General features: G+C 36.9%; 1 protein-coding gene across 1 annotated transcript in view; it reads left to right on the top strand.

Moving 5' to 3' along the window:
• The first annotated feature begins 232 nt into the window (after positions 1-232).
• The window catches only part of PALLD (palladin, cytoskeletal associated protein), a 191,463-nt gene continuing 179,767 nt past the window's right edge, over positions 233-11,928 (top strand). Inside the window, exons 1-2 of the mRNA XM_054066193.1 lie at positions 233-388; positions 3,254-4,297. Of these exons, the coding sequence (XP_053922168.1) occupies positions 3,255-4,297 (1,043 nt within the window). The 5' untranslated portion in view covers positions 233-388; position 3,254. The remainder of the gene's footprint in view (positions 389-3,253; positions 4,298-11,928) is intronic.

The following is an 11,928-nucleotide window of genomic DNA, read 5'->3' as shown; positions in this document are numbered from 1 at the left end:
ATTTTGAAACAGCTTAAAATACTGTGTTAAATACCACAAAAATTGTTCATTTAAAGGATTAAGTTCTCCAAATGTCTGAATAGAAAGAACACAGAACTTTCTGCCTCTTCCAGGCTTAGCATTGCTTCTACTGGAATTCCAGATAGCAGCAGTCTGCTGAAACATGAGTTCAGTTACCAAATATAGATGAGTGGGGTAAGAATTACATAGTCACAGAGGACAGATGTAACACACAGGCTACAGTCTTCTCGATGCTTGCTGAGGACCAAGTGATATATAGTGAATAGCTGGAGCAACTTTAAGCTTACTTAAATAAAGAAGGAAAAAAGCGACTTTACCTGCTATTAATTATATTTGAGACTCTTCATATTATCCTGCTCATCATAAGGTCTGTTTTATATTTTCTGCTAAATTTAATTATTATTCTTTAGGGTGATAATTTTGAAGGATTTCAAAATTCAGAGGAAAAAACATGTTCTTCTTTTGTTTAAAAAAAAATTTACTAGATAAATTTCTTCCTTCCCATTATTCCTTTGAACAGATTGGCTTTGGGTCACAAATTTTTAAACAATAATTTCTCAATCAACAGGTTCTGCAGATTTGAGATGCTTCTATGTTCTTGAAATGACCCCTCTGATTTTCCACGGTTTTCCATATTTCATTATTTATCTCTTGAATACCTTAATTGATTAATTTTTAAAATGTTTTAAAATGTTTTCCACTAAATTTTGAACTTTGTATTTACAATATTATTCTTTAGAGCATCGATAGTATTTTCTGAATAAATAGATAATATGATATTAAAATGTGTGTTTACTTCTAATTTTATACGTATAGCAAACAGGACCCCATAGTTTATCTGTACTAATGCTGGAAGTATAGCTAAAGACTGATCTGCATGTAACATTGTACTGTATTTGTGTGTGTTTGGAAGATACATTATACGGCTTTACATGCTACCTAATGAGTAATAATGATGAAAACTGTTATAAATACTTTGTAGTGTAACTTGGAGAAGCTAGAAATAGCATTTGAAATTTCTAATTATGATCCTATATGCTACTTGATAGGGTTAGTGATACTTCACCTCCAGTGGGCTGTGGTTACAAGTTGCTCTAAAAGAACAGTGGTTTTATATATTACAGTGTGGCTTAAAAAAAAGGTCTTTATACTGGAAGCCTCCATTCAGCTATCTAAAGCTAGACATATAAATCCATTTTTAGGCACCAGACCTTTCTCACCATCAGCATCAGAAATTGACAATAAACAGCACGTTTAAATTCATCAATTTTGTGTAAATACCCAGCTACACATTGAGTAACCTAAATTTAGACATTTGGCTTTGAAAATTATGATGTGTAGCCATTATATTTTTCTAATGATAAAACCAAGTGTTTGGAGGAGATACACTAATTCATAGCATTCATTTTAATCATTGTGTCTGGTGGCTAGCAATAGGTGGAATTGCCCTCCAACCCATAATCTATTGAAACACCAGAGCAGGTTGATGTTGGAAGTCAGTGAAGTTTATCTGGGTATGTATTCCTTTGAGATGTGAGTGACCTAGCAACCAGCACGAATCAGATTAAATCCAGAGATCATTAGAAGCAGAGATATTTACGAGTTATCTAAATAGTAAACTAGCACTTCTGTTCACTTGAGTAAAAAGTTTTAAAAAATAACTAAGGCTAAGGAGACAGAACCTCTCCAGGTTTAACACTTGGTTTCCTGGCATTCATCCAGTTTATGCCTTAACAGCTGAGGCTCTAGACCAACTGTTTGCTTGGCGTCTCAGATTCATTCTTTAAAGCTGCTGTGTGGTAGTCAGTTATACTGTATATACTTTTTTAGATTTTTTTGACAAGAGATTGACATGATTGCTAAATGTGTTGCCCTGGAAACACAGATAAAATGAAAAAAAGATGTAATCCCAGCAAAGAGTGAGCCTGTCACTGTATTCTATAAAAACATATATCAAATCCTAAAACGCTTTAGTTCCCTTATGCTTCTCTTTTTATCTGTTGAGTTGTAATCTGCTGGCAAAACAATGCGGGCATATGCCAGGCCAAGAATTCCAATAACGTCTCAGTCAGTTAACAACTACATGCCGGGTAAGCCCTGGTGAAGTGACCAAAGGTAACTGGAACTTGCACAAGCTGATGTAAAATGCAACCGGGTGTATCTCGTGACTGTCAAGACACCTGTCTATCGGTGAAGGAATACTATGGACCATTAAGAGAAAATACAATATTTTTTAAGAATTATGCAGAATTATTCTTATAAAAATTATAATAAGAATATTATGTTTAACCAAATTAAGTGCTTCCCAGAAAAAGTATTTACTTTTAAGATAAGACCACGTGCAATCTATCGACTAGCAGGACAAATAAATTTCAATAAGGAGAGTTTCAAGCAGATCCTTCCCCTGAGAAAAGAGCACTTTCCCTGATGTCTTTTTTGTTACAGAGACAGAAAACACTCATATCATTCTAAAATCATTTGGGAAAAATGGACATGTATAGAGGCTTCTGTACTTCATGAAACTGGTACAGAATGTACCTTATACACTATGTGATACATAGGTTGTGAAATCTATTTCTTTGGTGTTGTTTGACATGTGGTAGCACGGTATTCAACTTATCAGTGTTGAGAAAAGGGTTACTAGAGTGTATTGAAAAATAAGTTAGAAACATTAACACAAGAAGTGAAATAATATTAAACACATTATCAACATCAAAGAGAAAGGTTAACTTGGAATTTCTAATCCAAAACTCCCTATGTAGATTCACATAATGGTTTCAACTAGATCAGGGTTTCCTCTCAGAATTTGATAGTTTAATGTCAGGAAGGCATTGTTACTGGAAAGAGAAAAGTAAACACATTCCCCAGATCATCACAAGCCTAAAACCAAAACAAGTGAAGTGCAATAACTTTGATGCACAATAACAAATCACTCAGATTGACCCAGTGGTATTGAGCTTATGCTAAGAAACATACAGACAATGGACATCCTCATAGTTCTGTAGGAAGACACATGAGAAAAATTTCTCCTAACTGCTCTCATGTCCACACAGACAATTTGCAGGCCTGGACCATTGTCACTAATAGAAATCAAGGTTTACACTAAGCGTTCTACGCAGCTCTGTATTCTGCTCTTCTCATGCTTTTGTTTCTAGCTTATGGGAACCAGGACATAACAGTATATTTTTATTGATAAGTTTTTTTGTTAAGGAACTGTATTTATGTCTTCCAGGATGCAAGACAGAAGCTGTGGCCAGGCATTGCCTCTTTCTTTGATGCTGAAGGAGGCTTATTGTGCAGAGAGAGGCACCAATAAAGGATATCCTGAAAATACATCAGAAGATTCAACCTACCATGACTTTTTCTATGATTCTGTACCAGACACACAAAATGGGGAATTTGCAAATGAACTTTCTGCCTTCCTTACTCAGGAGGAGATATGTAAAAGCCTTGACATAGCTCAGGAAGCCATTGCCAGTTCCATGAAGGAGAATCAGAATGTAGCACCAGAATTTACTCAATTGCACACCCCTCTTTCTAGCACTTCAGAAAATCCTTCTTTCTGGGATACCAAACTGCACAAGCAAGATGCTTTACAGAGGCCTCAAACAAGCAGTCTGAGTTCATCTGTGGCAAGTAATGTTCTCCCAGGGAATCAGAACGATCAATCCAATGCACCTCAAACAGCAAGTGGTTTTGTCACAGTTTCCAGGAGGCAAGCAAGCACCTCACCTTTACTACCTGCTAGTCCCAGCTTCATTAAAAGCCTGAAACATTTGGAGAAAGACGGTGCAGGTATGCCTAAGACAAGCACAAAGTCTGACTCGGCATCCCAGGGAGAAGCTCCTTTCAGGAACAAACTGTGTGACAAAGCTGCCACACTGATAGAGGAACTGTCATCTATATTTAGACAGGCAGCAAACACAAGAGGCCGAAGTCCTGATGGGGACTCTTCTTCTCCAGATAGTGGATACCTGTCTCCCAAAAAGAAACAACTAGCTGTAAGTACCTCAGTGAACCAGGAGTTTGAGAAGCCACATCAAGAGACTGAGCCCGAGGCAGAATTACCGGGGGTTCATATGAATGGAGAACAATTTTCTGAAACAGAGAACATCGCTCAGAGCGAAACGGTCCTTTGCCACCCCTTCATCAACATGGAAGTGAATCAACCTTTACCACCTCAATTCACTCAGAAGCTCCGAAGCCAGGAAGTTGCTGAAGGAAACAGAGTATTGCTGGAATGCAGAGTTGCTGGCAACCCAGTCCCTGACGTAAGGTAAGTGCATGCCTTTTAAATAAGTCACCAAATATCATCATTGTCTTCTGATTGTGGAAGTTAACTAAATGCAATTATCACAGCAGACCTACTTAGAGGTAGTCACACAAGAACAGTGGATCATGCAGTGGCTAGTAAGCACATGGTATAACAGAGTCTGACATCTTCATTGCTTTAGAGCAGTTCATTGTTTTCTGCCTGGTAAATTACATTCTACTTGATTCAACAGAATTGGCTCTGAAATTATTCTATGTGACTGTTACTTCATTAATGCAGGTGAAAGAATTCAGGATTTGCATCTGAAGAGCACGTATCAGGCATTTGGCACAGTTTTGACTGTCAATTAATTAGAATGTCTACGAGCCACATACAAATGGGATTTGGGGGCTATACTATGAGAGAAACCAAAATTTACAAATTTAGCCAAATACTTAACCTTTTAGGTAAGACATTTCCAGAAGACAATAAAATGGTCTCCATTTGAAAACTTCATTGGATACTTTGTAGTGAAATTTATGTGCATTTGCTTTTGTTCATTTACAAAACATAAAAATAACTACCTGCTGTGTAAGTTTATTTGTTTTAGGTTCTTTATTAACTTCTGTTTATAACAGTTGGAAAAGCTACATTTGCAGTATCAGTGAGGGCTGAATAACACACAATACTTCCTACTGTCTTCCTTTCCTTCTAAAGCTAATAGAAATCAAGGCCAACCAGCACTGCACAAACAGTGTTTGCCATTTCACCGTTCTCAGCCTTAATGCTAATATGATTTCTTAGCACACACAGAGGCACATTATACCTCTAGATTAATAGGTATTCACAACCTATTTTGGTTTAAGGTCATTTGAGTGTATTTGATATTCTCTAAGAAAAATTTTGTCCAAAAAGTCCTGTTTGAACACAATAGATTTGTAGTTCCACATTCAGAAATTCCTGTAAGGCTCTTTAGTTACACCTGAAGACTATATAATTCTTTTAAAGTTCGCAGTCTTTAAACACTTTGAAATTACTAATATTTTGCATTGTTGATTGCTTGCGGATAGTCCCATGTATAGGCCTTCTGGCTATGCAAGCTTAGGAATTTCTATCCATCACTAAATGGTATCTCCATACATACATAATTGGACTTCTCCTTTGAAATCAGTCTTTAACATGTTTCTAAAATCTGTACCTATGGGTATATGTTTGCAGAGGGAATAAAAAGAGCTGTCAGTTTGAAGATTATAGATCTCTGTCAACAAGAGTTAAAAGTAGAATCTTGAAAAGTTATGTCTCTGTGCTTATACATGGTTTCATTCCAAGCTGAAAAGTTGCTTTGTAGAAAATATCTCCAGAGAGTCTTGTTTGTAACTGTTGAAGACAATGGAATTGCCTTTGTCTTTATCTGGGTCTTCAGTGAAAATGTATCCTGGATAAGCTGAATATTGAGACATTTTGTTATGGTTTTTTTTTATTTTAATCTAAACTCTGCTTTTCTGTGTCTTCACTCTGGGGGAATCATTAAATGAGAAGATAAATCTTAGTTTCTCAGCAGAATGAGTTATGAGAAACACTGCCAACAAAATAGTAAATGATTTAAAAATCAATAATGCTTTTAAGTTATCTTATCAGTTTCAATTAATTTACACCTTTTGGTTTATTTCCCTTTTTGAAATCCATAATTGTGCTATGTTACTAGTCTACAGACACAACCATCACTAAACTGCAAGCAAATAAGCTTCATGACAGCTTCACGGTCTCTTGCAAAGCTCAGTGACAGTCAATGTAACACACTTTCACAGACCACTCTCGAACTGGTCATATTTAATAATTATTAATAATTCTTCATCTAGCAACAGCACACAAATTTGTGAATATACTCAGAGAAAACACATTAGTAATAAAAAATTACTTTTTCAAAGTTCCCGCTAAAACTTAATTTCCCATTTAGTCTCTATTACATTGCGGATCTTCAGGAGAAGAAAAATATGGCAGCTGTGCCTAAAAAAATATATTTATTTTGGAAGTTCATACACTTCTGCATGGTGAGCTTTCTGCAATGCTGCTGCCTTGGCTGCAGAGGTCACTCGCACACAGCACGGGCAGAGCTCTCCCAGCCCGGGTTTCCGAGGGCTGAGCAGCACCAGGGGGAGCAGAGAGCCCTTTAGCTATTGAGAGATGCTGAGGAGCCCACAGAACAAAAGCCAAAGACTCGTCGGGTGGTTAAGAGACTGTACTGACTGTGTGAGGACACAGGAAACACTTGCGTAGTTTTCGGGATAGGCTGCAAAGTCCTGCCTCTGAATCTTGGGGAAAAGAGTGAGTTCTTTCCTTTAGGAGATAAGAAAGCATGCGAAAAAAAAATGTACGGGATTCTAACAGTAACAATGCTACTAGGAACTTCTAAACCGTCATACAATATCACATACGCACAATCACTTCCCCTCTTTCTGGAGTTGAGAGGAACTTTTATGGCATATCTGGAATATCCACTAAATAACTAACATGCTGCAGCAGAAAAAGACATACTTATTTAAAATCGTAGAATCATAGAATCACCAGGTTGTCAAGGACCCACCAGATCATTCAGTCCAACCATTCCTAACACTCCCTAAACCATGTCCCTAAGCACTTCATCCACCTGTTCCTTAAACACCTCCAGGGAAGGCGACTCGACCACCTCCCTGGACAGCCTGTTCCAGTGCCCGATGACTCTTCCCGTGAAAAATTTTTTTCTGATGTCCAGCCTGAACCTCCCCTGGTGGAGCTTGAGGCCATTCCCCCGTGTCCTGTCCTCTGTCATTTGGGAGAAGAGGCCAGCTCCCTCCTCTCCACAGCCTCCTTTCAGGTAGTTGTAGAGACCAATAAGGTCTCCCCACAGCCTCCTCTTTTCCAGGTTAAACAACCCCAGCTCTCTCAGCCGCTCCTCGTAAGACTTGTTCTCCAGCCCCCTCAGCAGCTTCGTTGCTCTTCTCTGGACACGCTCCAGAGCCTCAACATCCTTGTGGTGAGGGGCCCAGAACTGAACACAGTGTTCAAGGTGCGGCCTCACCAGTGCCGAATTGCAGAGCAAGTAAAGAATGTTTGCTGTTTGTGCCACTTTCAGGAACATTCCTGTAAATTTGAGTTTTATATGGTTAACAAATAAAAAAAGGCAAAACACCAGCAATACATTCCTAGCTGAATGTTCCCTTCTATTCTGGTAATGAAAAGAATCCAGTTTTATCAAGTGCTACCCAGACAACATGTTTTATTAGACTGAATTTCTGATTTGCAATACCTTTGGAAAAAATGTTTGGAGTATAATCATATGAATTTGAAAGATTTCAATACCTACTGCTTTCCGAAGAAACTGTATAGAGGGGAAAAGATATTAAACATTTTTATGTATGCTGAATAGGTAGAAGGCAGAAATGGATATTAATGTTATTGCCAAAAGGAGGGCTATACAACAAGCTGAAAAATTACCTGGTCTGTGAGCTATAAGAGCCAGCCACTAAGCTCAAGCAAAACTTGCTGAACAGCAGATATAAATAGGGGTATGAGCCAAGACTACCAGTCTGTAAATTTGCACATAGCAATAAAATCTACAGAAACCAGGCTTCAGCTGCTCCGATTTTTCCCAGAAAAGCCAGTTTCAACAACATAGCCACTGCAAATAGTATTTTTGGAACTCCACGCAGTAAGTGTGATAAATGTAGAGAGCAATTGGGATTTTTATTTTTATTTTTTGCTCATCTGGGAAGAAAATAACCAGAAGCAATAGTTTCTAAAGTCATGGTGAAATAACAATAGTCCAAGGGGGACAAGAAAAGCATTGATTAAATTATTAATTTTCCCAGTACCCAAGAAGCTATCCAGCCTAATAATGAGCACAGCTAGTATTAGGATTGTGCACAGGTGGCTCTGGCATCATCCAAGAGCTATGTAGGAGCATGAAAGGCCTTCAAAGGAAACTAATGAGGTATTTCTTACATTTTAGTGTATTACTGGGGGTTTTATGCATCACTTTTTATTCTGGATCCAAATAAACTTTATAACTGACTTTATCCTATTCCATGGCTTTTTTGGAGCTAAACCTTCCAAAGGCCTCAACCTCTCCAAAGTTAAGCTAGAATGCTGCCTTAACCTGCTACCCTTCTTATAAGACTAAGGATAACAAGGTTGCAGGATCTTATTAGAAGCAAAGAAACAGAAAAGCTGGGAAGAGGCTCTTTGTCAGAGAGTGTAGTGATAGGATGAGGGGTAACAGTTTTAAGCTGAAAGGGGGTAAATTAGATTAGATATTAGGAAGAAATTTTTTACTGTGAGGAAGGTGAGGCACTGGAATAGGTTACCCAGAGAAGCTGTAGATGCTCTATCCCTGGAAGTGTTCCAGACCAGGTTGAATGAGGCTATAAGCAACCCAATATAGTGGGAGGTGTCCCTGCCCATGGCAGGGGGGTTGGAACTACATGGCTCCAAAAAACCCAAACCATTCTATCATTCCATGAAACCATCAAATGTAGTGTAATGTCAACCTTTCTATTTGAAGGTTATGTGACTAGGAAGGCCTCTTAAATTTTGAGTTCATTGAATGTTTATAGCTGCATCTTAAGGAAAGTAAAAAATCTAAGTATTATGATTTAAGTGAGAAAACTTCAACAAGTACCCTTGTTCTACATGAGTAGAATAAGTAAACTTGGACAGAAGGACTCATAACTAGGATCTTATGGTCGAATTCCAAAAGAAAACGATCAGTTTAATTTCAATAGCTACTATATTTCCTCAAAATTCATTTCCTAACTTACTACTTTTACTAGCAGAAAATTAGTTATTGAACAACAGATATGTTGTCACTGGTTAGAACAATTTTAACACTGCTGAACAACCCAGATTCCAATCTACAATTTAGCAAAGTATTGGGTAGTTTAAGTAGTTCTAGCATAGCTGTCTTCTAAAGAAGGTCTAAAGTATATAAAATACAAGTTAAAAAAGAAATTTTCTCTCTCAAAATCGTTGTATCAGACAGTGGCCCTCCTTTAAAGCGCATCAGCAATGCGGTACTTTTATCCAAGTTAGCACTGAGCTAGCTGAAGCAAATCCCTGCTGGGAGTGACTTACAGCTCATCAGCATTTGCCTCACTACCTAAAGATTTAATTACTTCTAAGGTCTGCCATGTGCTGTAAGCTATGATTAAAGTGTTTTCTGAGGTCTGCACTGAGCTGTAAGCTATGATTAAAGTATCTACAGTTATTCACCCAAGTTCTACAGCACAACAGGTATGAAATGTTTTGTGCAAAGCATCTTCTCTTCCTTCTTCAGTAGCAAATTGATTAAAAAAAAAAAAAAGCACTTTCTACATTTCCTGGCAAGAACAGTGTTCCTTTAAGCTAAGGAATCTGTTTGTTCTGATTATAACCTCTTTCTTCTCATAGGTGTTGTTTATCTAAATTTCCTTTTAGCAAGTACCCAAAATGCCAATCTATAAACGTTACTTGCATGTAATCCAGAACTGTTCATAGAAAATATAGAAACAACTGCAAAGTACAATGCTTAAATTTATAATTAAACCCAAATTACCTTGATTTCTACAACTTAACAGAACACCCAGTTTTACATCCTTTATAATCTTTGAAGTCTAAAAAAAATGCAATAAACTGTGCCTCCACCATAGTCTTCCTATAATAAAGGACTTGAGCCCTTATTACTCTAATCAGGCACAGCTACAAAGAATATGGGTCGTCAGATTAAGTAATACTTAACACACATCTGCACAGCTGAGTGGAAATCCAGCGATACAGGACAATAGTGACTGAATGACCTCGGGAGCAATTGGTAGGTTTTTAAGCCCTGGGAACGTAAAAGGTGTTATAGATGTAGTTTCTACTCCTTCACTAGGCTTGATTTCAGGCAGGAAAACTGTGGTTTAGAGGTATTATTTAATTTTGTGTCTTAAAATCTCTCATTCTTTAATTAAGTATTGCAGTCATATTGAAACATTAGTGCTTTGGTGGGAGATACAGGTGTTCTACTAGTTCTATAGTGGCAAGGCTTTAATACTACTTAATTTTATAAATAATGAGAGGTTATTCATGTTAATGGAATGCATTTTACAACATATTTAACAGTATTAGGTATTCTTAGTTCAAAACAATCTGATTTTGGGAGTGTGTTCCTCCCTTTTTTTCTATAAGAAAACTGTTATTTTTCCATTTGTAAAATCTTAACTATTCATTTTAGAGTTTAGAACCAGGTGGTTCAGGTCTTGATTTTCAAGTATCTCCACAAGCTTAAATACATACTTATGTTATTCAAGATGGAAATTTTAGTGAAGTTATTTTATGATGAACTTATTTAAAGTATTTATTAATTCCATTTTTATTTGTAAGCTGAAGACTGAGGAAGGGCCTGAGAACTAGCTTTGCTTCTGAACAATGAGGTGCTTAATATGTCTTAACAACAGACTTTACTAGGCTGTAAGCATTATTATAGCTAGGGTGGTTGCAGAAATGCTTTATAAAAGCTTAAAAGAATTAGTATGCACTCTATGTGGCAGGAGAGGGCTCTTATGACTTGAAAATCATTAACAGCCACATCTCTTATATGGTAAAAATCAAATATTTTATTGAGGTTTAATGTGTTTCTCACATTATTTCCTATATGTGTGTTTTAAAATTAAGCTCACTATTTTCTGAGAGAGGATAGTAATAGGCAACAATCCTGTTACAGAAACTTAAGTACTACTTTGTTCCAGAAATGGTATTGACTATACAAATGGTTTGCCTCTGAATTTTTGCAATTTTTGTTATTGTGAATCATCATTTAAACTTGCCAATATTCATTATTGATACCATAATTACAGCAAAGTTCCTCTACCTTCCCCTTTCTCTTCCCTTTCACTTTTCTCCTCATTTTTAGAACACCCAACTCTTCAGATCTTTCTCTACATGCTGTAGTATCCTTGCGACTTTATGAGAGGCCTGCTTGTTCTAATGGGTCTCTAATAGCTTTTATTCATGTATTGATAATTCTAGGATGAAGTGACATTTTTCATTTTAACTCAAATATATTCATACACAAACATATTTTAACAACCCTTAAGCATAGCAATTCTATCATGTTTCACTCTCTCCTTTGTTTTGTTTGTTTATCAGGCTTGCTGGTTATTGTGTGTATTTGTAGTGGTTTTCCCTTTGGCTTAGTTTATTTTCAAATGCAATATTTTACAGTAAGAATGGATCTAAACCACTTACCAAACCTAAACAATAGTTTCTATTCTATTAACTCACAGTGTGGTTACAAGTGTTTATTACGGTTAAACAGTGGCTCTTTTATTATGCAACCTTTTGTATACAATAAATGTTTCCAGAAGATTTTGTATTTGTTTCCTAAAGGGGATCATTTATGGACTTTAGTCATTAAGCCATTCCGATTAACGTGCTTTTGTACAGGAATCTACAATAATTTCTAATAATGATTTCAGAGCAGAATCCTGCTAATCTGCCTTCTTACTAGCCCTCTGCAAAGGGAGAGTACTTGTTAACAATGGAAGAAGCCTCTTGTACCTAAGGAGTTCATTGGGTCAAACACATTACCTTTGTACATTTGGGTGTTTTTCTGCACATGGAGCATTGATGGTCATCTGCAAGTATGAACAGTATGTGTA

The sequence above is a fragment of the Cuculus canorus genome, chromosome 4 (genome assembly GCF_017976375.1).
Source record: "Cuculus canorus isolate bCucCan1 chromosome 4, bCucCan1.pri, whole genome shotgun sequence".
In the NCBI taxonomy this organism is placed as follows: Eukaryota; Metazoa; Chordata; class Aves; order Cuculiformes; family Cuculidae; genus Cuculus; species Cuculus canorus.
The sequence above is the reverse complement of the archived record's forward strand: the minus strand, read 5'-3'. Positions and strand labels throughout refer to the sequence as shown.